General features: G+C 30.3%; 1 protein-coding gene across 1 annotated transcript in view; it reads right to left on the bottom strand.

Annotated features, from left to right (window-relative positions):
• Positions 1–13,330: 13,330 nt before the first annotated feature.
• Positions 13,331–24,612, bottom strand: part of LOC145313514 (uncharacterized) — a 70,993-nt gene continuing 59,711 nt past the window's right edge. Inside the window, exons 6-9 of the mRNA XM_080152950.1 lie at positions 17,319–17,430; positions 16,622–16,681; positions 14,488–14,626; positions 13,331–14,071 (exon numbers count right to left, since the gene is read on the bottom strand). Coding sequence (XP_080009076.1) covers positions 13,614–14,071; positions 14,488–14,626; positions 16,622–16,681; positions 17,319–17,430 — 769 coding nt within the window. The 3' untranslated portion in view covers positions 13,331–13,613. The remainder of the gene's footprint in view (positions 14,072–14,487; positions 14,627–16,621; positions 16,682–17,318; positions 17,431–24,612) is intronic.

Below are 24,612 nucleotides of genomic sequence, written 5' to 3'. Positions count from 1 at the left end.
TGTATTTGACTCAAATCATTTTGAACATCTAGAACCAAAGGTCTAAAATTTACAGAGAAGATTTGATATAGTCCCGGATATGTTACACTTACATTATAATCTTACTAGTGGCTTTGCCCCTAGCCTCTAGGGGCTTTGCCCCAAGAGGTTTGATGAACCTAATTTTTCGCATTTAGTTATAAATCTTCCCGGGACCTATGAGAAGCAACCCTGTAATGGAGAACGCGATCGGTTTAGCGGTTAGCGAGATTGTTCGTTACAAACAGATATATAGACATCATTCTACTTTGTATTAGAGATTACAATTATAACACTTGTTTTGAAAAATTTACTTTTTTATATTCTTGTGGCCCCAGACGGATTGATATATCCGAAAAGGCCTGGCTTGTAAAAAAAATGTACTTAACTTTGATAAAATGATATACACACCCATCTCAAGCTACATATAGTGCCGGATATTAGAGCATTTTTAGAGGTTTTATTGCAATAATAAATAAGAAAAATTACGCAAGATAATCAGATTCATTAGTGCATAACAAAAATCTTATGTTACAAAAATTAGTGACACTTATGACAATAATAAAGCATTTAATTATTTTGTACAAATCAGGTGAACAGGACTTTATCAGGGGGTTGTAATCTTTGATGGGGTGATAAAAAATAAAATTAGGTCTCTTTAATTTTGTTTTTGAGGAGGGTTATAACGAACCCCAACCATTCGCCTATAAATAAAAGACCTAATTAAAAGAGAAAGAATTATAAAACAAAGAAAAATTAAAAAATAAATCATGAGATAAGAATAATAGTTCTGTTAATAATTATTCTTAAGTAATAAGTCTCATGTGTTTATATAAGGTTGTGTCGCTGCTTTAATATGCAAATTGTATGCATTTAATAAGATATAATCAGGGATATTGGGATAGGACAATGTACAATTAATTTGTCTGCTTTCTAATTGTTATGTATAAGATGCTATCTTTGATACCTGGTAAATATTTAGAAGAATAAATAGGCATCTTGGGGCTTTAAAAATGGTTTTAATCTTATACTTGTACATTTTTATATCAGCGGAAATACGATGCGATAAATAATTACTCCCTTGCCCCTGACTTTAATCTAATATACACTATAGGTAGTGGTATCTTCTTTACAAGGAAAAATAACACTTATGTAAAAAAATATAAAAAACAATATTCATAGAGTAATCTTTATTTATTTAGGTTTTTATCATCATTTTTCTTTTATGATTATTCATTTCATAAGTTTTTAAAAATATTCAAAATTTAATTTCTTGAAATAAGAAAAGGCATAAGAAAATTAATGATACTTTTTCTTTTGCTAATCGATGTATTTTTTTTTGTAGCATAAAAATATTTTGATAACACGACCTTTGTCTATAAGTCCTATGAATTACACCTATTTTAATATATTTTTTTACACCAATTAATATCCACTAGATTAGAACCGGCTCTCAGCAAGAAATTATTCCACGTACAATATGAAAAAAAATATAAGATTAAAACCAGTTTTGTTAGCCCGAGTATGGCGCAGAACCAGTTCTAATTAGCGGAGCTAATACATCTAGTTTAAATCTTACATTTTTTATTTTAATAACCGAGGAAAGCTATCTACAATACGATTCGATAAAAGTTAATATAGAGGAAACACTAGAGCCTAACAGACAAACGTACAGGCAGACAGACAAACAAATGACTCTTAAATTGACCTAACCCATGTTTGTATAAAATGATGTTGTTTCCCCTTGTAAAAGTCAATTTTATAAGCGAAACTTTTCTATTATTAGGATCGGTCCGTCCGTCCGTATCGGTTAGCTTTTTTCCGTTAATTTAGGCATGTTGAAATTGTCCTATCGTTTTTAAACTTTTCATGGTGTTATAGTTAGGTACGATTTCGAAAGCGCAGCAACTCTATAATCGTTACCAGAATGTCCGTACGTCCAATTTAAACATGTTTTTTAAAATTTTTTAACAAAAAAATTTATGTATAATAATTACCCAATTGATTTGATTTTGGAATCCTGATTCCTAGGACAACAAAGTACAATGATGTGAGCAAAGCATGTCTATAATCAAGTCCTAAACTGTAAGTATGTCTTTAAATATTATCCTGTATTTAAGCAGTTTTTCAACAAATTTACTTACAATTTTGCTTCGACATTTATATACATATATCTTATGATTATTCAGTTCTGACATTTATTAATGTTCGTTTGTCCTAACGTTTCAGAGTTTTGCTTTTATGGATGCTATCATCCTTGTTTTAATAGAACAAAATGCACCTAAAGCTAATAAAACATGGATTGTTATATTTGGATGTTTGAACAGATATTTGACAAAGCTTACAAAATGCATTCTTTACCCCCAAAATAGGCGCTCTATTTGATCAAATATAGTGGATAGTTCATATATATTTTACAAACAGATTCAAGAATGATAAAATTCAAGGTAAGGAAGGTACGTTGGGTTGTAAAATATACTGGTATCAAATGTTTTATAAACAAGATCTTGCATTTGTTGACTCAAAACTTTAGTTACTTGATTATATTAATGGGGGTGAAATCTATCGGTCATTGTTTTATCTCTTTAGATCCTTGTAAAATGAATAAACAAAAGCATCACATTATTTTTTTTTTATAAAAGTAACTAGATGTCTGTGTATGTGATTGTGCATGTGTTAAGCGAAGAATTTCGGTAAACGTTAATCTGATATAATTTTCCTTCACTATGAAGCTTCTCAAAGGGTATCTTTTTTTCTCAAGTGCTCCTAGAGGCCTCTAAAGACGTAGTATTGCATAAGTAAGTACTTTTGGACCACATAGAAAAAAAGGCTTTTCGTTATTAAGTGACAGCCTTCAATCATGCGAAAAGCTTTGCTTCTAAAATATGGGCTTTTCATAGACAGTCTATAAATGTGAAAAATATAGCATTGTAAATGTCAAAATATTTGAGGCAAAATAGAAAGGTAAAATCAAATATGCATCTATATACAAGAACATTTGGATAGTTTGGTGGCGCAGAAATAACAACATAATAAAAAAGAAAAAAATGCAGTATTATACACTATGCAGTAAAAATATAAGATTTGGAAATTCTGAACAAACAAGAAAACCATACAAACAGACGGACGCACATATATTACCTTAATATGGAGTAGCCGCGCTAATAATAAATAATCACTTTCAAATGCAGGGTAAGGTAACAATGGGGGTTTCGCGGATTTTCTAGATATTTCAGATAATCTTCAATTAAACGACCCTGTTTTATTCGACATTCTAATTTATATTATAGAAATACCCCATTTTTTATAGCGGTTGCGCACCTAGCATCTAGGAGCTCAATATTTAGAAGTGGTGAATAATAGCTTGAAACCATCCCAAGACTTAAATCTGAAAAAGAAATAGCATAAAACCAACCTGAACCCAATCAGAATTATAAAATAATCTAATAAGATTTTGCACTGCAATGCCTTGAAAGATGAAATTGTAATATATACTTGCTTATGTAATACAACATGATAAGCAGATAATAAAGGGATTTAGCTTTTTGAAATTTTTATTATTTTTTATTCTTTTTACCATATTTCAGTTTCAGGTTAAAGGTCTCCATTGCAATTTTTTTTCCTCAATTTTAAATTCTAATAAAAGGCTTTTTAAAACGGGCATAACTTTTATCTTCGCTACATTAACGTCAAGTTGTTATGATTATTTACCTTTTGATGTTTTAAATATACTAGCGGCTACATTACTCTAGGGGCCCTGTGGATAGGATAGTCCAGTACAGTGAAAACAATGTTTTTGCGATTTCTCTTGGTAGGGAGGTAGTACCCTACCCAAAATAGCTATAAAACTTTCCAGGACCCATGAGAAGCTAAATTGTATAGATGAACTATATTGGTTGAGTGGTTAGCGAGATTCTTCGGTACAGACAGACACAGTCTACAGATCCCGTTACTTTTATTAATGGATGTAGTCACTTCTATTTGTATATTGGAATGTTTTTGTAGGTTTAACCACTTCTTTCATACTCATCTTAAAATTGAAAAGCTTATCTTGGGTCATATTTTTTAAAACATTTTTTATGATTTTAAATAGATTCTAAATAGCCAAATCTCTGAATTTAAAACACACAGACACACATATCAAGCCGAATTCGAGATAGAATTTCATTTAATTAGCATATTTTATTCAAACAGAATAAGAATAAATCCTAAAATCTGATGCAGTAGAAAATTATCATGTAATAAAATCGTGTGTGAATATACTCTACAAGAATTATATAACATTAGCGGATGAGACAATAGTCACAATTATGAATTAACCCCCTATTCAGATTAACATAATTGTACTGGGTCCTAGATCAGACTTATTGATGGAAAACTTTAGACAATATTACTAATTATAAATTTATCAGAACCCAAAAGTTTTTAAGCCAAAGATTGTCAGAATGGGTTTTGGAGTCTATTTAATTTTAAGTAAAATATCCCAACCCTTGTTCTCTTTATACTTTACTAGCGGATACGCCTTACAGAGGCCTCTAGGGGCACTTGAGGTGATGAGGGAGTGGAGTTTCGGATCGACTACTGCCCATTTTCAAATTTAGTTTTAAAAAGAAAAAGTTTTCTATTAATTTTTTTCTATAGGTAATATCTCTTGGAAGGTGGTGGTACCCTCTCAAAATAGTTATAAACAGCAATTGTAAAGCTAAAAATCTATGTTTGGATAATCTACAGCTAAAAATTAAATCTCAACCTGATGAAAACTAAATAAGTTGTTAAATGAAATGGCAATAAGGTAATATTTTGACAGTATCTACCAAAACTTTTTTACTGTCTAACATCGCACGAATTTGTTACTTATGAATGTTATTATGGTCTTATAGTCAATTTTTATGCATATTTAAGGTTAGTATTGTTTAATAAAGAGATGAAAAAAGTCCCGTATAGGTAGTATCACTTATGTATAGGGTCCCACAGGGTTATAACCACCGCAAGGGCTGGAAACCTTGAAAAATTAAGAGGAGGGTTTAAGCGACTCAGTGGTCCATTTATAGTTTTAAGTAAAAGCTGGACAAGATAGTTTACTGCATCTTTATGACAACATTAGATCACTAGATTCATAAACAGGAGTGCCCAAAATACAAATAATTTCCAAGCAAAGCTTCTTTATAAATGTTCATGTATGTTTGTCACAAAGAAGTGCAAGTACATATGCTTATTCTAGTTGGATTTGTGTATCAGCAAAAATGCTCTTAAGATCTAGTAAATTTCATTGAAAATCAAAAATGATAATATTTTTAATCCTTACTTAAAAGAGTGGTAGGATGTCTTTCTGTCTGTAAGTATCTCACTAACCGTTGGACCAATTAGGTCTTTTTCTAAAAATATAAAGGGCGAGTAGATAATAATAAATACATATAGGTAATATATAGATTCTAAGCTGCGGTACTTAAGACCAAAAATGTTCTTGTACAGTTTTGCATTTAAATGTTGAAGATATTTTGAACTAGCCCTGCACTGCATATTTGTTTGTATTTTACATATTTATTCTTCTTTATACAACTTTTACGTTTGTACAATACCAAGAAAGTCTTTCCAAATTTTCGAATTAAGGGCTTTAATGTCTTATTTATTGACAGGTTTCAAAGAAATAAAGATCTATGATATATTTACCTTATATTATTGTCACTGAAGTTCAAGATTTTCTGTTCGTCTATCTTTTCAATGGATTTATTATAACTTGGATTTTGCACCAGATTTCCATTTTCTCTAATAAACTCGTAGCTGGCTATAATAACGATTCTCCCCTTATACCATCTTCTCCCCCCTACTGGATGAACGAATTGGGCAATAAATGATCGACGACAAATTTTCTCCTGTCATAACATCCACTTAAATTCTATACCCATTATCGTTTTACTTGTTACTTATCTATTGTTAAGAATGTTATAGCGTCCATTTATTCTAAAAGCATTTTTTTCTAAAACGTTGTTGACTTGTTGTTGCTTTACCACATTTTGCACCATTTATTGATATCTATTTCGTATTAATTTGAAGACTTTATAATACCTTATATTTGAAATAAAATCTATGGAGAACATTTACAGAAATTCACATTTATAAACATTTTGGACAGAAACATATACAAGGTTACATATACTTTCAGAAAAAAGAGCGTTTAACAGTCGACCAGAAACCGCCAAAAAGCTGCCATGAATTGCCGTTCAACACTTAGAAATTTACATTAATGATAAAGCATTTTTATCACAATTAAATACTGAACTGCCATTTATAGCGGCTAGTTGGCTGCTTTAATAACGGCTGTCGAGCTCTTAAAAAATGATAGGCACTATAGTTCTACGCCATTTAAAAATAACAGTTTACATCAAATTTAAAATTCTATTTATGTACATTGTACAAATTTTTGTTTTACTTGTGAAAACAATTAATACAAAAATCTTTGGAAAGCTTTTTGAAGATTTAAAAGGCACATTTTAATGTGAATTTCAGATAAATTTAAGGACAAGTATTATAAAAAAAATATTAAAGAAAAATGTGTAAAAATATCTTTTTTTACCAAGTGAAAATTCTAACTTTTGTCTTGACAAATATTTTTAAGTTTTCTCATAATTCTTGCTTCTTGTGGAATACTGGTCCTTTAAAAGATAGGGGAGAGATTAATTTATTTCAAATTGACCTATCCTTTTATCCTACTGTTAAATAAAAGTAAAATTACAAAACCAGCTGCCCAAATTTTAACAGACTTAATTGTTTGTATAAGGTCTAAATGAATATATTCAATAATAAGCATGATCATATTACATTTTAATATTTATTTCACTAATATAACATTTACATCATTTAGTGAGGAATTTGAGTTATAAACTGTGTACTTGTGTAGATAAGCCACTAAACTCTTTTTTTATGTTACATGAAAAAAAGACATAACAAGTTTCCCTAAGATCTATTTTATCAAAGGCCTAATAAAATATATTTCAACATTAAGTTTATAATTTAAAGAAAATGGTACTTTTTACGATCAAACACACAGTAATACAATCAAATCCCACACTTTATTAAATTTCAACTAATAAAATATTATTTCAATAATACCGGGTATAGTATACAGCATCTCATAAGCATTTGATTGTATTATATTTTATCAAATTTATTATTTTCTTTAGTTTTTTTTTGAATGGAAAGCCGTTTTTACTTAGTTTTTAAATATAAATAATATCTTAGAATAAAAGTTAAAAAAAAACATTGGTGGGAATCCAGCAAATGATTCTGATTGATAAGAAAATAAAAGTTTTAAAAAATAAAGAAAAGGGATTCGAACATGATTGCAAATGATAAAACAATAGTTGAATATGCTGCATAGTCATACTGTATGAATCTTTGTACAAAGTCGTCAGAACAATAAGTGTTTAAAGTAGCAAAGCTACTCTTTAAACCAACCAATTCGTTGCATAGGAATATATATTTTACCAAGTAATAACATTATTATGTTATTACATAGATATAATTATTGATTAGTGTAAAAGAAGTAGGCTAAAAATATGCGTTTTTGTGACCCCACATAGGTATATATTTCTTAAAGTATTAATTGTTATGCAAGTTTTCGTCCTTTGTTGAATTTTACTATTGATTGTATTAAAAGTTAATTTTATTACACCTTCTCTGATAACATATAATAATGTAATAACATAAAGTTTCAGGTTTCATATTTTATTCAATTCAATAAGAGTGTACCATTACCTCCGCTAATTGCATAACAATATTAAATGGTCAAAATCGCAAATCATCCCAAACTTTCACAAGTTTACATTGTAATTTTAAAATCCCCTTGAATTTATTGTGTCTTTTTGCGATAATAAAACACTTTGCAGATGTAAATAAATGCGGAAGTGACAGTTCTCAGTTGTGTTCTAGTTCTCAAGCAAGCAACACATAATTAGTTTGACCGCTATAATCCTATTCATGTGAATTACAGTTAAACTAGTAGGGTGACACAAAATTTTTATTTCTAAAAAAATGGCCAAGAAAGTTGATGTCGAGGTAGTGAAAGATGTATTGAAGAAAATAGGAAGAGAAAAGTGTGAAGTCGATGTTAATAACAACAAAGCACTTTTAAACTACCTATTTATTGTTTGCCAGCACATAATTTCCACTAGTGGATCAGAGTGGAAAACTGTTGGCAAAGATGGCAAATGCACAAATCTGAAGGATGATGTGAAGACTGCTAAGGCTGAGGCTAAAGAAGCGTTGAATACGGCAGATTACTCATTGCAACGTAATCTTAAGGGCAACTTTATACTTACTAGCCCGCCTAATGTTGAAAAAGGATGGAAAAGTCTCTTTGAACCCCATGATGAACAGGACACAAGAACTCTGACAGAAAGGACATTAGATCTTGTCCAGGAGTGCTACGGAGTCAGAATTCCTGAATCTGACATAACAGCAGTACATGAACTAAAAAACAACTCAGTCCTGCTAAAAATTTGGAACAGAAAAAATGGGTCACCCTATTTTGATTTGGTTTCCGCTGTCAAAAGAGGAGGAGTAAAGAAGTCAGATATACCGAAAAATGGAGGCGGGGATATGCGTGGGGAGGGGGTCAAGAATGAGGGGTATGGGGACCAGAAGGAGGGGGAGGGGGAGGATATGACCAAGAAATGTGACTCTTCACATCCTGGACCGAAGGTAAAGTCATACATTCCCAGACAAAGGTTCTTCATAAACTTCCAACTAACTAAAAATCGTTATAAGATTTTAGGTCATATCAAATTTCTAAAGAAAAAAGGATCCATTCACAAATTTGATACAAACCAAAATGGAGACATCAACATGACTGTCAAAGAAGGCGAAAAACCCGTTTGGCTAACTTACTATCCCAAAAGTGAAAATTCATTTACTTACACCATAAGTGATATCGACAGCTATCTGCCTAAACATGTTGGTGTTAAATCTGATATAAAGCCAAAATATGTGAAAAAGAATTAAATTGATTCTAAATTCAAAAATCATTCTCTGATATCAAATCTAATATATGTCTAAACTAACGTCACCACTCTACACTTTATCTCTATTGTATGTCACTAATCTCTTACTATATGATAATCAAGTTTACTATTTTGGGGTTTAATAGTATAACTTATAAAATTAATTTTCCAAATTGGCACTTTTTAATTGTAAAATTTAAACTTATCTGTTATTATAGGGCTTTGACGATGATATAGATTTAATTTCAAGTAATGGTCTGAATGAGCTTATATTGAATAGTGATTTTGGGCATAGTTGTAAGTATGTTGATCAAAATGAATTTAAATCGCTAGTTAGTAATAAAAGTGAAAATTTTTCCGTTTTAAGCTTAAATATTCGCAGTATTTCAAATAAATCAAATGATCTTAGAGACTTGATAGATGAAACCAAAAACAAAGACTTTAATTTTTCTTGTTTATGTGTTCAAGAGACGTGGGGAATCAAAAATCAAGATTTAGTCTGTCTAAATAATTATAATCTAATCTCAAAAGATAGGGAAGTAAAGAGGCCCGGGGAGGGGGTTTGGCTATTTATTTATCTAACTTAAAAAACTATGAAATTATCAAAGAATTCTCGTGCTTTAATGACAATTTTGAATCTCTAATAATTAAAGTTTACATTTCAAGAAACAAGTTTAAGATAATCGCAAATATTTATAGAATACCTAATAGCAATATACAATTTTTTTCTGATTGGCTTAACACAACCCTAACTTCTCTCAAAATTATGAATGCAGAAGAAATAATTCTTTGCTCTGACTTAAATATTAATCTGCTTAAATATAATGAACATTCTCCAACCAACGACTTTTTAAATATTTTAATCTCTCATTCTTTTTTACCAGTTATTACATTACCTAGCAGAATTACACCAACAAGTGCCACTTTGATTGATAACATTTTTACAAATAAAAGGATGGATAATTACAATGCCGGACTTATTTACTCAAGTCTATCTGACCATCTCCCAATATTTTACTTAAATGTTAGTAATCCTAAGCAAAACAAAGATTCTTTTTTACAAAAAAGAAATATGTCTAATGAAAATACTGAAATATTTAAGCAATCCTTATCCTCTTTTGATTGGTCTGACATAACTACAGATTCTAATCCAGAGAGTGCTTTTGAAAACTTTTCTAATGTTATCAATGAAAACTTTGAAAAATGTTTCCCTTTTAAAACTATAAAACCCAACAAAAGAGTTATCCCCAAAAATCCCTGGATGTCACCAGCTTTACTAAACCTAAGAAAGAAAAAAGAAATGTTATTAAGACAAAAATTTAAGGATAAAACCGTTGATAGCAATAGAAAATTTGTCATTGCAAATAATATTTATAAATCTGCAGTTAGGAAAGCCAAAAAAGATTACTATTTTTCTAAATTCAATGAATTTTCATCTAACATGAAAAAAACTTGGTCTACAATTAATCAACTTATTAACAAGAATAAAAAAACGCATTCTATCCCAAATCTTTTTACTGATGATAACAGATCTTATGAAAACTTTCAAGATATTTGTGAGGGTTTTAACAATTTTTTTATTAATGTTGGTCCCAGCCTAGCAGATGAAATTCAATTTTGCGAAAATGATTTTAATGACTACCTTGGGGTTCCAGTAAATGAAAATTTTGTCTTTCAAAAAATCACCCCTCAAATAATTTTTTCTACTCTCAATAAGTTAAAACCTAAACTAAGTTGTGGACCTGACAATATTTCTACTAAACTTTTAAAAGAAATTATGCCAAGTATTATAGATCCTGTTGTTCACCTATTTAATCTTTCATTTAAACATGGCTTTGTTCCAAAGAATTATAAATGCGCTAAAATTTTGCCAATCTTTAAATCAGGAAGGAATAATTCATTTGATAACTATAGACCTATTAGTATATTAAATGCCTTTTCTAAACTACTGGAAAAAATAGTTGCCTGTCAAATGTTTAAATACTTAAATAAGTTCAATATTCTTTATAAACATCAGTATGGATTTAGACCCAAGCACAACACAACACAGCCCTTAATTCAATTATTGAATAAAATATACCAAGGTCTTGATTCTCAAACACCAGAATACACACTGGGGTGCTTCATTGACTTAAAAAAGGCATTTGATACTTGCAATGTCCAAATTCTTTTAACCAAGCTAAACCATTATGGTTTTAAAGGTTTATCAAATAAATGGTTTCATTCTTATTTAAATAATCGTTCTCAATATGTAGAAATAAATGGTGTCAAATCATCTATTCAAAACATAACCCATGGAGTCCCACAGGGTAGTGTTCTGGGTCCTATACTGTTTTTATTATAATAAATGACTTGCCAAATGCAATTGATATATTTTCTTCACTTTTTGCTGATGACACAATTTTTGCACACAGTGATAGCAATTTAAAAAGATTAGAGGAGAGGGTTAACATTGAACTAGAAAAAGCTAAACTTTGGTTTCAAGCAAATAAACTTTCACTTAATGTTGCCAAAACTAAGTTTATGGTTTTTAGAACCAAACAAATGCAGTGTGTCCAAGATTCTCTAGTCATAAAAATTGGTGGTGAAAAGATTGAAAGAATTGGGAATGATTGTAATATTAAATCTTTTAAATTTGTAGGTGTTCATCTAGATGAGTTTATAACGTGGGAACACCATATAAACTCAGTTATTAACAATTAACAGTTATCAATTGAAAAAGTTTGCACCAACTAAAATTCGTAAATTTATATATAATTCCCTTGTAAAATCGCACTTGGAATTTTCTATTATAACATGGGGTAATGCTAAATGTGAGGGAATGAATAGATCATTATTAAAACAAAAGCAATCTGTGAGATATGTCGCTAATGCAAAGTACAATGCTCATGTAGATCCATTACTTGAAAAACTTGATTTACTTAAACTTGAAGATATTATGACTGTTAATATAGGTAGCTTTGTAAAAAGTTTCCTTGCAGGACAAATGCCAGACTCATTCAATAATATTTTTGAACCAATGTTATCCAACAGAGTAATGAAATTAAAAGTACCTTTACCTAAACATAAAGCTCTAGAAACTTTTCCTAATGTTTGCTTTGTTAAAATATGGAACAACCTAGACACTGCTATAAGGTGTGCTGAAACTAAAAATTCCACTAAAAATCTCATCAAAAAGAAAGCTTTAGATAAATATAAGAGTTTTAATTGTAATAAGCAAAAATGTTTTGTCTGTAAAAATAATTAAAATTTGCCTTAATTTACTATAAAAATTTTAATTTCTCTAACCCCATTGTATCATAGTGTAAATAGCATCATTAATACCTTACTATTTATTTATACTATTTAAACCTATTTATATGTTATATGTATATATCCAATTTAATTATCTGATTAAAATTTCTATGTAGCTAGAAACATTAAAAAATCATTTGAATATGTTTGTCTTAAATCGGTACTTTCAGCTTTTGCAACGGCCAACCCAGGTTATGAAAGTACCAAACTATGCATAAAATTTTGTAAATATGTGTAAGAAATATTATTATCATTTTGTATGCTTATGTTGAAATACATCTATCTATCTATCTCTTACATAATCTAGGAAGACGTGGGCATATAGGGGATATTCAAAAAAGGATTTTAATGGGTAAATTTATATTTATCTTAATTTGGAGGTTAGAAAGTCTTAAATGAGGAAATACATTTAAGTTTACTATTTCTTCTGTAATTAACTTAAAAAAGAAATAAAGTTGAAACTGATGATCTATTTAAGTAGCCAAACAATTGTATTCCTTAAATAAAATTATAAAAATATAAAGTTATATATCTTTACCACTTTATGGAGGTCGACAAAAGGTATATTTAAACTTGGGATAAAAATTTATCTTTTGGTTGGCTAATCATATAAGTTTTTACCGATAAAAACTAGCAAACATACCAAATTTTTCATTTCCGACTTAAAAGGCGTTTAGATAAAATTACACTTTTACTTTAAGCAAATGGACAATCGCCCGTTTCAAATTTGAAAATGATAAAACTATTTAAAAACTTTAATTAAATCTGTAACAAAAATATCAACCATACAATTGCTTAAAACACTTATGATATAATAACTGGAATGCAAATTAATAAAATTAAAAGTTCTTATGCAGTTTTTGAGTGTACTATTTTTTAACAATTATACACTTACAATAAAAACCACTTTTACAAATATTGCCTAAAAAGATTGTTTTTAGTTATTTATTAGACGGAAATTTCTTATTTTTAAGAAGCTCAAAAAGCAATTTTAGTCATAAAAAATTTAAATTTGCTTATAAAAATATAGCGATTGTATTTTTTAAATTTTACATGTAGAATACAATTATTTCTTCACTTTTACTTTGAACAACGACAACAAGAAAAATCTATAAACATCAAAGCTACCATGTTTTCAATTCAAAATTAAAATCACTGAAATGTATTTTGTCTATTTCTCACTTTGGTCAATTTTCTTAGCATTTTTTAATGTCTGTTTTCAGAAGAGAAAAAAAACACTCATTTTAAGCAATAATTCTAATAACAAAAGTTCATAAAAATGAAACAAAATCACAGCCGTTTTCAAAGCAGATACGCGGATAGAATGATAACAAGTGAGAGGGCAGCTGCCGGACTGCTGCCGCTATTCCCACTGCCGTCCTCAACACTAGCGACAGCCGGCACACCGGCAGGTCGGTGAGTATCATCAGTTTTTGGCAGCGCAATTGTGTTATCTTCAGATGTGGTTTCTTCGTGTTGCAGTAAGTGCTTCAGCTTATCATAACCAGTAGATAAATCATTTTCAATATTATCTTTTTCATCTAGCTGCACATTATTATGATTATTCTTGCTGGTATCACGTCCATATTCATTATCATAATTATACTCATAATCATCGACTTGATCATAAGGCAGAGAAACAGCCGGAGCATCCGTAGGTAGAGGATGGAGGGGAGGTTCTGTGGGGGACACATCCCTCACTGAGGGAGATACTATGGATTTATCCTGCAACTTCTGGTCACATTCACTTAGAGACTCCTGATTTTATTAAATTTGAATCTTAGCATTTTGTTAGACATTTTATTTTTACCTATTTTTTCAAATTTTAGACAGAATATGTAAAGATTTGAACATGACATCAAATGATTATTATACCCATAAGCAGCAGCGCAAGAACAGCAAACTTTTACTAAGATGAAGTTAAAAGAATGCAGTTCAATATAATATTAGTGGCTTCGTCTCTAACGTTTAGGGACGTCGCTACTACAGATGCAAGGGAGATTCCACCCACCTTCCTCCCAGAACATAGCTTAAATTTAAAACCATCATATGACAAGTGAAGCACAAACCGAGATCTTAAGCTTCAGACAGACAGACATTTTACTACTTTGTATTAAAGATAAAAATAATTTCTGCTATATAATCATCAAAATGGTAAGATTCAATTGAAATTCCTTAGTGACAAGACCATTGGACAGAGAGGCCAGGTAAACCTTCTTGTTCTCCATCTCCAGCTCCAACATCTTCCTCTGGTCACCTGGAGCAAAGCAGGGCTCCCAATGATGCACACATTGCGAGGAAATCTTACCTAATGCCTAAAACAAAAAATATCAATTAATACTTATTTTCAATTTAACTCATAGACGAAGCTGCAAATAGTACCTAATAAAAATGACGTCATACAATACAAACGACCAAAGATAGGTCAGTATACATTTATATTGACCAATGTTAAAGATATGTTGGCCTATCACTGTTTTTTTGTATTGTATGACGTCATTTTTTATTAGACACTATTTGCTGCTTCCTTACAGACTAATAATCTATAATACAAAGTAGAACGATGTCTGTCTGTTTGTCTGTGTGTCTGTTTGTCTGTTTGTTTGTACCGAAGGATCTCGCTAACCGCTGAACCGATCGGGTTCTCCTTTACAGGGTAGCTTCTCATAGGTCCCGGAAAGGTTTATAACTATTTTCTTGGGGGGTGGGACACCCCGAACCCCCCCCCCCCCACAAAAATATACCCCCCCCCAAAAAAAAAAAATTTTCTTTTTAAAACTAAAATTAAAATAGTGGGGTCGACTACTAATTCCCCCACCCCCCGGAAAGAAAATTTTTTTTTAGATTTATTTTTAAAATCTAAATTACGAAAAATTGGTTTAAAAAACCTCTTGGGGCACAGCCCCTAGAGGCTAGGGGCGAAACCGCTAGTTTTATTATAAAGAAGTTCAATTTATTAATAGTAACAAATATGTAAATAAATCAAAAGATATTGTAGATATAAAAACACAAGAGTTATTATATGTAGGCAAAAGAAAATGTTTTTCTTGGTGCATTAAAAACAAAATATTACTGTTATTTGCGCAGCTAAAAAAAAACAACTTTTGTACTTTAGTCTGACAAAGCTACGTTATTTTTGACTTCTATATTTTTATATTTAAAATCTATACATAGATCTTAGTTCAAATAAATTGATTTTAAGAATAAGCATAAATATTTTCATAAAATTGGCATGATTTTGAAATATCTTTGTATAATACTTTACTATTCTTTGCCAACAAAGGAATTATGATTTCATATTGTTGTGCTACTTCTGTAAAGAAATGTCCGAGTTATAAGAATGTTTACTTAAGCTTTCAAGGTTAATTAAGTGTATTATGTTTATGAAAATACACATAACATATTCTTAGTAGTACAGCTACTCTATAACTATTATGTTTATGTAGATACACATGACATATTCTTAGTAGTACAGCTACTCTATAACTATTATGTTTATGTAGATACACATGACATATTCTTAGTAGTACAGCTACTCTATAACTATTATGTTTATATAGATACACATGACATATTCTTAGTAGTACAGCTACTCTATAACTATTATGTTTATGTAGATACACATGACATATTCTTAGTAGTACAGCTACTCTATAACTATTATGTTTATGTAGATACACATGACATATTCTTAGTAGTACAGCTACTCTATAACTATTATGTTTATGTAGATACACATGACATATTCTTAGTAGTACAGCTACTCTATAACTATTATGTTTATGTAGATACACATGACATATTCTTAGTAGTACAGCTACTCTATAACTATTATGTTTATGTAGATACACATGACATATTCTTAGTAGTACAGCTACTCTATAACTATTATGTTTATGTAGATACACATGACATATTCTTAGTAGTACAGCTACTCTATAGCTATTATGTTTATGTAGATACACATGACATATTCTTAGTAGTACAGCTACTCTATAACTATTATGTTTATGTAGATACACATGACACATTCTTAGTAGTACAGCTACTCTATAACTATTATGTTTATGTAGATACACATGACATATTCTTAGTAGTACAGCTACTTTATAACTATTATGTTTATGTAGATACACATGACATATTCTTAGTAGTACAGCTACTCTATAACTATTATGTTTATGGGGATACACATGACATATTCTTAGTAGTACAGCTACTTTATAACTATTATGTTTATGTAGATACACATGACATATTCTTAGTAGTACAGCTACTCTATAACTATTATGTCAATAAAGAGTCCTTACCATGCAATACATGACAATCATTTTTGTTGGGGAAGTAAGCCCTTGAGTCTCCTCATAAACCTGAAACAAAACAAAAATATGAAACTTTGATTTTGATCTCTTAACTAGGATACTGTTGGTATGTGAATTTAAAAATATTCCAGAATTGAGGTTTATTTCCAAATAACAAACCAAGAAACCTAGTGAGAGAAATCTAAACTAAAAGTACCCCTATTAGGATAATAAATGATTAAACCATCTAGAGAAGTTTGCAATAGAGTCAATCCTTGTTACGAATTAAATATGAGATAATAAATATATCATGTACATGCTATATTAGAGACAACTTTTGTAAAGTAATGAAACTAACAATACCTCCATAAGAATATTGTGTGTACAGGTAGTAAAACCATCCATAGTTTACCTCCATGAGAATATTGTGGGTACAGGTAGTAAAACCATCTATAGCTTACCTCCATGAGAATATTATGTGTACAGGTAGTAAAACCATCTATAGCTTACCTCTATGAGAATATTGTGGGTACAGGTAGTAAAACCATCCATAGCTTACCTCCATGAGAATATTATGTGTACAGGTAGTAAAACCATCTACAGCTTACCTCCATGAGAATATTGTGGGTACAGGTAGTAAAACCATCCATAGCTTACCTCCATGAGAATATTATGTGTACAGGTAGTAAAACCATCTATAGCTTACCTCCATGAGAATATTGTGTGTACAGGTAGTAAAACCATCCATGGCCGCAGCATTTTCTGCATCAGAACAAGCTGACTCTTCTACCATGTTTGGTCCCATCATATTAGATTTCCTAAAAAAGGACATTTTAAAATTTTGCATTTAAAAAAAGTTAAATAATATTTTTATTGATTCCAAATGTTAATAACTGCATTATATGCTATTTTAAGCGGATGAATGAAATCAAAAGTTGTTAAAAAATAGAAAAAAAATATTAAGTTTAAATGTTAAAAGTTTTTAGTAAAGAGCATTTGTGTCGTAAATTTCCTCATAAATTTTCAATCTAGAACAGCCATATTCATTGTTTTTATAAAAATAACTTTTATGAAAAAATACAAAGTAATAACCAAAAAGCGAAGAACCAACAAGGTGTTTAAATGTATAAAGTATTTTTTTTCTAAATATTAATTCTAAACTAGCAAAAGGAAAATACGACAAAAATTTCCCGACTTCCCCCACCCCCTTACCTAAATTGCACCTAGAGGCTTCTACAGGGGTAGCCTCTAGTTTGAAATAACACAAAAAAGTTGTGCTAGGAACGCACCGCATAGAAACTAATTTTTCATGAATCAGAATTTTGTAGATGATAAAATGACTTCTAGAGGTTCTTTATGAACTATTGGGTATAAAATTGCATTCTTGTTTCTTAATATGTTTACTTAGAAATTTGCAGTTTTTAGTAGCGAAGATGAGCTTAATCTTGCGTCCGTCCTTATGAATTAGAATATAAGTGACGTCTTCGTCTATTAGATACAATTTTTAATGCATTCTAAGAATTATTGGCCAATGAGCAGTATTCTAAATATGCAACATTTTATTTGTACTCCTGTGCTTTGCTACTCTAATGAGTTGTCACTGTAGTTTTATATTAAATTATACTAGCGGCTACACCCCTAGAAGCCTCTAGGGGCACTGGTAGGAGGGGGAAATTTGCGTTTAAAAAGAGTTAAAAAATATTTTTGGGGGGAGGGGGGTAAAGAAACCCTCTCCAAAAATAGTTCAAAACCTTCCCAGGACCTATAAGAAGCTTCACAGTAAAGGAGAACAATATCGGTTTAGCAGTTAGCGAGATTCTTCAGGACAGACAAAAAACGCTTACTACTTTATATAATAGGATAGAAAAAAAATTAAAACAAATAAAAAAAGACCTTAAAGGATAGAGAGAGAAAGAGAATGAAAGTAAAAATGCAGAAAATAAATAAAAATGAGGAAAAGCTTTGACTCATATAAAAGTAGTAAAAGCATATATTGTTGTAAAAACACGATTAACTCATGCAGGCCTCAGCTTCAATTTCCATTCTTTTGTTTAAAATCATTTTAGGTATATTATTTTAAAAAATAGGTATACCAACTAAAAGAACATAAGCTCCTACTTTTTTTATACACCTATTTTGTAGATAAATAAACCTATGTAATTTAAATTTGTAATTAGATACAACCATTATTTACATTTATTGATTATCAATTATTTTTTTATAAAACTTCTTGAAAATTAATTTTTTAGGGGGGATAATAGAATGGTCTAAATTGAAATGCTAAGGATATTACCCTCCATTCCAGCTGGGCTCTGCAATAACACACACAGCACCCACCCACCAACATCCACACACTAACACACACCCATACAAATACACACACACGCACACAAATTTTACACAGAAAAGTGCAATCATACAAAACTCGACTCAAGGTCAACGGAGAAAATGGAAAATATTTGCGGAGCAAAATTTAGCAAACCTTTGCTTTTTTATATTGCAGCGAGGATTCTCTTTACAATTCTCCTTTGTTTGACAAAAACAGTGCTTTTATATTTTTATTGTTCTTTAACCTATTTCCTTCCAATATATATATAAAGTTTAAAAACCCAGTAAAATTAATTACAAGCGTATAACCTTTTAGAAACATATGATTGGCTCGGTCATACTCTAGTTTAAGAGTAGCTGCACTAATAACAGTTTTACAAATATTGTTCGTAAACGTCCTTGTTCAATTTCATGGTAACTTCTAATTAAAGAATAGTTATACATCGCAGCGCATTATAAACAGATTTCCGTGGATATTAATATGTAAAATTATTAGATCAAAACCAGCTTTTGGCTGTTCGGTTATTTGTTTATGGTACCTATTTTGATATTAATGGAAAATTGTCTGTAATTTGATGCTATAATTGATTTTTCAGTATGGATTAGGACCGGTTCTAATCCACCGGTTATTAATCGGTTTCGAATTAATACGAGAAAAAATACTCTTTAGAACGAATGTATATTATTTATATTGAAGCTACGCCAATAATAAATTTACTGAAAGCTAAATTGTCAAAGTTTGTAGATTATCACTAATTATGAAACAACAAATTTTGTTTCAAAAGTGTTCTACGTTTTAGTTTAAGGATAGAAAAGTATGGCCGAAACTTTATGCTTGCTATAGATCTAATTTGCAATCAACTAAAAAACATCCATATACAGACAATAAATATTTCTTTAAATAGACTATGAAATACTTCATTTTAGAAAAATAAATTGCATTTGAGATGTCTATTTAGTGTATTTTAGCTTATACAAGGTTTATCAGAGACCAATGAGAGGGTCAATTGGATAAAAGATTATACCACATTATAAAACAAAGCAAACACTTTTTACTCTTTTACTGCTACCAATAAGGAAACAAAAAAAACTGTTCAAAATGTACAAAAAAAATATTTTAAATGTAGCAAAATAAAAGTAAAATATTGTTTAATTCTATTGTAACACTCGCACACAATGAAAGTGATTAGTCAACACTCCACCTATTCACAAAATGTCTTAGTTAGTTATATGAAAATTTTAAACCTTTTTCTTGAAAATAAAACTTTTTCGGCCAACCCCTTTGTAAAAAAGATTATGGGCTTGTATGAAGCTAAATGTAAATATTATTGGGGAGTGGGGTTGAAGTCTACTTTCACCAACTAGCCTTAACTTTTCAATAACCAATACTTAGCTTACTTGTAAATCTGTAATTTATAAAGCAATCAGTCTAGAGGATTTAGAGATCTTAGTGGACAAACGTACATACAATTTAAAATCTTATAGAGTAATATTTATTCTTAATAAAGACATATTTCTTTAGCGCATTTCTTACCTATATTTGCCTTCTTTTATGTAGACGTTAAAATAAAAAAAAACATTTTTTAGGTTTTTGTAGATGTTTAGGGAATAGTAGCTTTGTGTGGCTAGACAAAGGCCGTAGAGAAGATTAGTGGAAAAAATGTTCATTAGCAACGAAATTCTGGATTTAGAGGTGCAAATAACCAGGAACAACAGGGATACAGGGATAGGACAATGGATGATGGAACAATCTTACACTAACTTTTATACGCAAAATTCCAACTTTAGTATCTTAGGTATAAAACTGAAAGGTTTCAAAATATGAAGTACTAAAAACGCTTATGTAGTAATTTAATGTTCTAATCTATTTTAAAAGATCTTTGTTAATAACAGATTTAGAAAGAGCAATTTAATACATTTTCGTAACGGCTTACTTCTTGCTATTTTTTCTGGGGGGATGTGGCCTCTTTTTATTTAAAAAAAAGCACATTTCAAATATTTATGTTAGGGTCAAAAAAAAGGCTAAATAGTCATTCATGAATTGCAATGTATTACTTTTCAAAGCCAAGCTTTTTTACTTGTCTCGTTTGTCAGTTCGTTTTCATGGCGTAAAAATAACATGAGGCTTGTTTAAATCGTTCTATTTAATCTAAACCTTGTTTAGAGATTTCTAGAACAATATGGTTCACCGCGGCTCGCTCACTTATAGAAATGGGAAACTTATAAAAGTTTTACTCAACATACAAAATCATTACAATTTTCATGAGAAATACGCATTTTATAAGGCATAGAAAACGCTCTAATTTTCGTTCTAATTAACGTAATATTGTAATTTTTTTGCTGGTTATTTTATTTTACATATACTTTTATCATTTTATCAAAAAAAAATTATCTTTTTTCATCATTTTTTGGAGAAATTAATGCTTAAACTAAGGGTATCTTTAGACGCAAAATTAACGCACTTAGAATAAAAAATGCGTATTGAGTACAAAGGGGGGATAATTTCAAGTCATGAATGTTCTAAAGATATCTTTTTTTCCATAAAATTTTAATGTTTAGTCCACCCCACCTCACCCCGAAAATTATATATCAATTTAGGAAGATAATTTTTGTAGAATAATTACAGAATTTACATCTTTATGTACTCTGAAAGTATAGTTAAGATCAAAGGCGTGCAAAAGGTTGGTATAGGGGTTGTTTACACCACCCTTGTAAGATTAAGGGGGATGGATACACCTCCCTAGGTGTCCACCCTCTTGACAAGAGCCTACACCCTCAGATACACCCCTCTATAAATTCCAAGGAGGTGTAAAGGAAATAAATTTACACCCCTTAAAATAAAGTGGGGTTGGGGGTGTTTAAAGGGCGAATATAGGTTCAATATGATATGAGCTTATATGAAAGGTGCAATTACATACTTTTAAAATATCTATGCTAAATTTAAAAATTCAAAAAAATCCTTAAGTAGATTTTGCAATTTTTGCGTTTACTTCAACATATGATAAACCAGATAGTCAACAAAATCGTTTATTTTAGCCCTTTACAAGACTTGTTTTGACTATTTTTCTTAAGTTTAATTGATTGTTATATTGGCATGCATCTTATAAGATAATTCAAATGTTTATTTTTTTTAATTAAATACTATTTTATTTAATTTTTAATATCAGTCAAAATATTTTACGCAAGAGTGCGTCAAATATAGCGTCAAGGGTAACTAATATGTTTAAAATTTATTTTCTCTATAAGGATCTCTGATTAATACCTTGTGAAATATTGACCCTCTAGCACACACACACACACACTCAAACTTTCTCCAGATAAAATATAGGAAAAAAGAAATAATGTTCATTTATTATTTTTGTCCCCTTAAAATTAATTATAATATAACAATTACCATATATTTTTCATACTTACATGAAATAAAATTTCTCCTATAAAGTTTTTTTAAAAATAAAATTCACATACTTTTTATATTGTTGGGGAATATTTTGTTAAGGAAGAAAACATATAATATCCATTGGTAACTATTGGTAACTGGTTTCAACTTTACCACGACGATCAATGAACGAAAGCTTTTTAATTCAACCTTCCGATTAAGCCTTGTGTGATGCTAGGGTGTTTGGAGGTCTTAGGGAACCACACTTTTTATGTAATATTATTTTGAGCCATCCAGGTTTTAGGCTATAAATAGACTTATACAATTGAATATGTCAATATCTTTAAGTTATTTATAATCAATGGAATGGCACCTTTTATTTAAGCTAATATCATATTCAACCTATATTCGCCCTTTAAGGAGGGTGTATATAAGCAAGTCACAGATTCAGATAATTCTATGCTATCTATTTTTAGATTAATTAATTACCAGACTTTACTAAAAAAATCTTGCAATATTCTGTACAACTGTACTGTACAACTTTTAATTGGTGGTGGGGAGTTAATGCAACCATCCCATAATCAATTAATCCAAATTTTGTTATGAAAATTGGCATGTGTATTCCTTGGTAGGTCTGTTTTTCAAAATTTAACAAAAAGTTAAGCTGAAGGGGGGGGGGGGGGTTAAGGCAACCATCACGTAATCAATGCACAAATGGCACTTGGAATTCGAATTTCATTACAAAACTTGGCATGAGTAATCCTTGGTAGATCTATTTTCCCAAAATGGAACAAAAAGTTGGAAAAGTAATAGCTAATGGCTGTTTGCTCAGCTGTTTAGCCGTTTTTGGGCTATTTTCAGGGCAAATCCATCAATGATTACGTAGGAATCATCCATTAGGGATAGGTTTTAATGGGTGCTGAGCTGAAAAATACTAACAAAAATAGTAGCAGCTGGGTAATGGCTTATAAGGATATAAAAAAAATTGAATTTTTCCATGGAATTAAAATTTTCTTAATTAACATTATAATTTTATGTCATGGACATATTACTAAAAACACTTTTTTAATTTCTAGATTTCGCTGTCATAACAGCTGAAAACTGCCAAAAATGGATGAGAACAGCTGTCAACAGCCAAAAGTATATATCGTACATTAAATCATCCTGCCCTGAAAAAAAAAGTTTGATAAAAGTTTTGCCCCCAGCAAAAATGTGGTTGATTTAAGCAAAAAATGATAACCCCCCCCCCTTTATTGATAAGAAGACCATTAATTTTATTTAGGGTTTCCCTCAAAGTTTTTACACAGATAGTGTTAATATGTATAGTAAATTATGACCTCAAATATTGTACTATATATGTATGCCATTTTGACTTGGGAAGATGTGACATGTCTAGGGTAGGTTTTTTCAAAAACGTACTTATGCTTTAATGTATGTTAAATTATACCAATAACCATATTTTAATTTTCAGTACCACCCACTTACCAGCTAGAACTGACTGAAAACAGCTGGGAGTGGCCAAGAGTATGATGAGTAGATAGGGCTTTTGATGTGTCTAAGGGTAGGTTTTTATGGGTGCTGAGCTCAAAAATACCACAAAAAATACCACAAATACCATATGGCAGCTTGCTAACGGCCACAGCTCAGCTGGGAGAGGCCAAGAGTAGAATGAGTAGATAGGGCTTGTGACATGTCTCTTTGTAGGTTTTTAACAGTCTGTGTAACAGCCCCAGCTGCCAAATGGATGGACCTCCACTATTTATAGTAGTATTTTTGAGCTCAGTACCAATTAAAACCTACCCCTAGACATGTCACAAGCCCTATCTACTCTTCATACTCTTAGCCACTCCCAGCCATTTTCAGCCAGTTCTAGCCATTTAGCAGCTGGTACAAGAAATTTTAAGAATGGATATTTAAAGCAAAAATATGTTTCAAAAAGTTGATTCCTATGTAATTAATGATAGTTTTGCCCTGAATATATCCCAAAAACTGCTAAACGACTAAGCTGCCAGCTGTCAATTTTTTGTTTCATTTTGGGAAAATAGATATACCAAGGATTACTGATGCCAAGTTTTGTAATGAAATTCGAATTCTAAGTGCAATTTGCGCATTGATTATGAGATGGTTGCATTAACCCCCCCCCCCTTAAACTTGAGTTAATTCCTTTAATGATCTTGATAGATATATGTTTATAACTTTTAATATATTTTACAATAGTGCTCAAAGTTAATGTTGGGAGGGATAAATATCCCAATCCTCTTTTTATAAAAAATTTTTAAAATGTAATAAATTTCTT

Source organism: Acartia tonsa, chromosome 3 (assembly GCF_053477335.1).
Source record: "Acartia tonsa isolate MP-2025a chromosome 3, ASM5347733v1, whole genome shotgun sequence".
NCBI classification, from domain to species: domain Eukaryota; kingdom Metazoa; phylum Arthropoda; class Copepoda; order Calanoida; family Acartiidae; genus Acartia; species Acartia tonsa.
The sequence above is the reverse complement of the archived record's forward strand: the minus strand, read 5'-3'. Positions and strand labels throughout refer to the sequence as shown.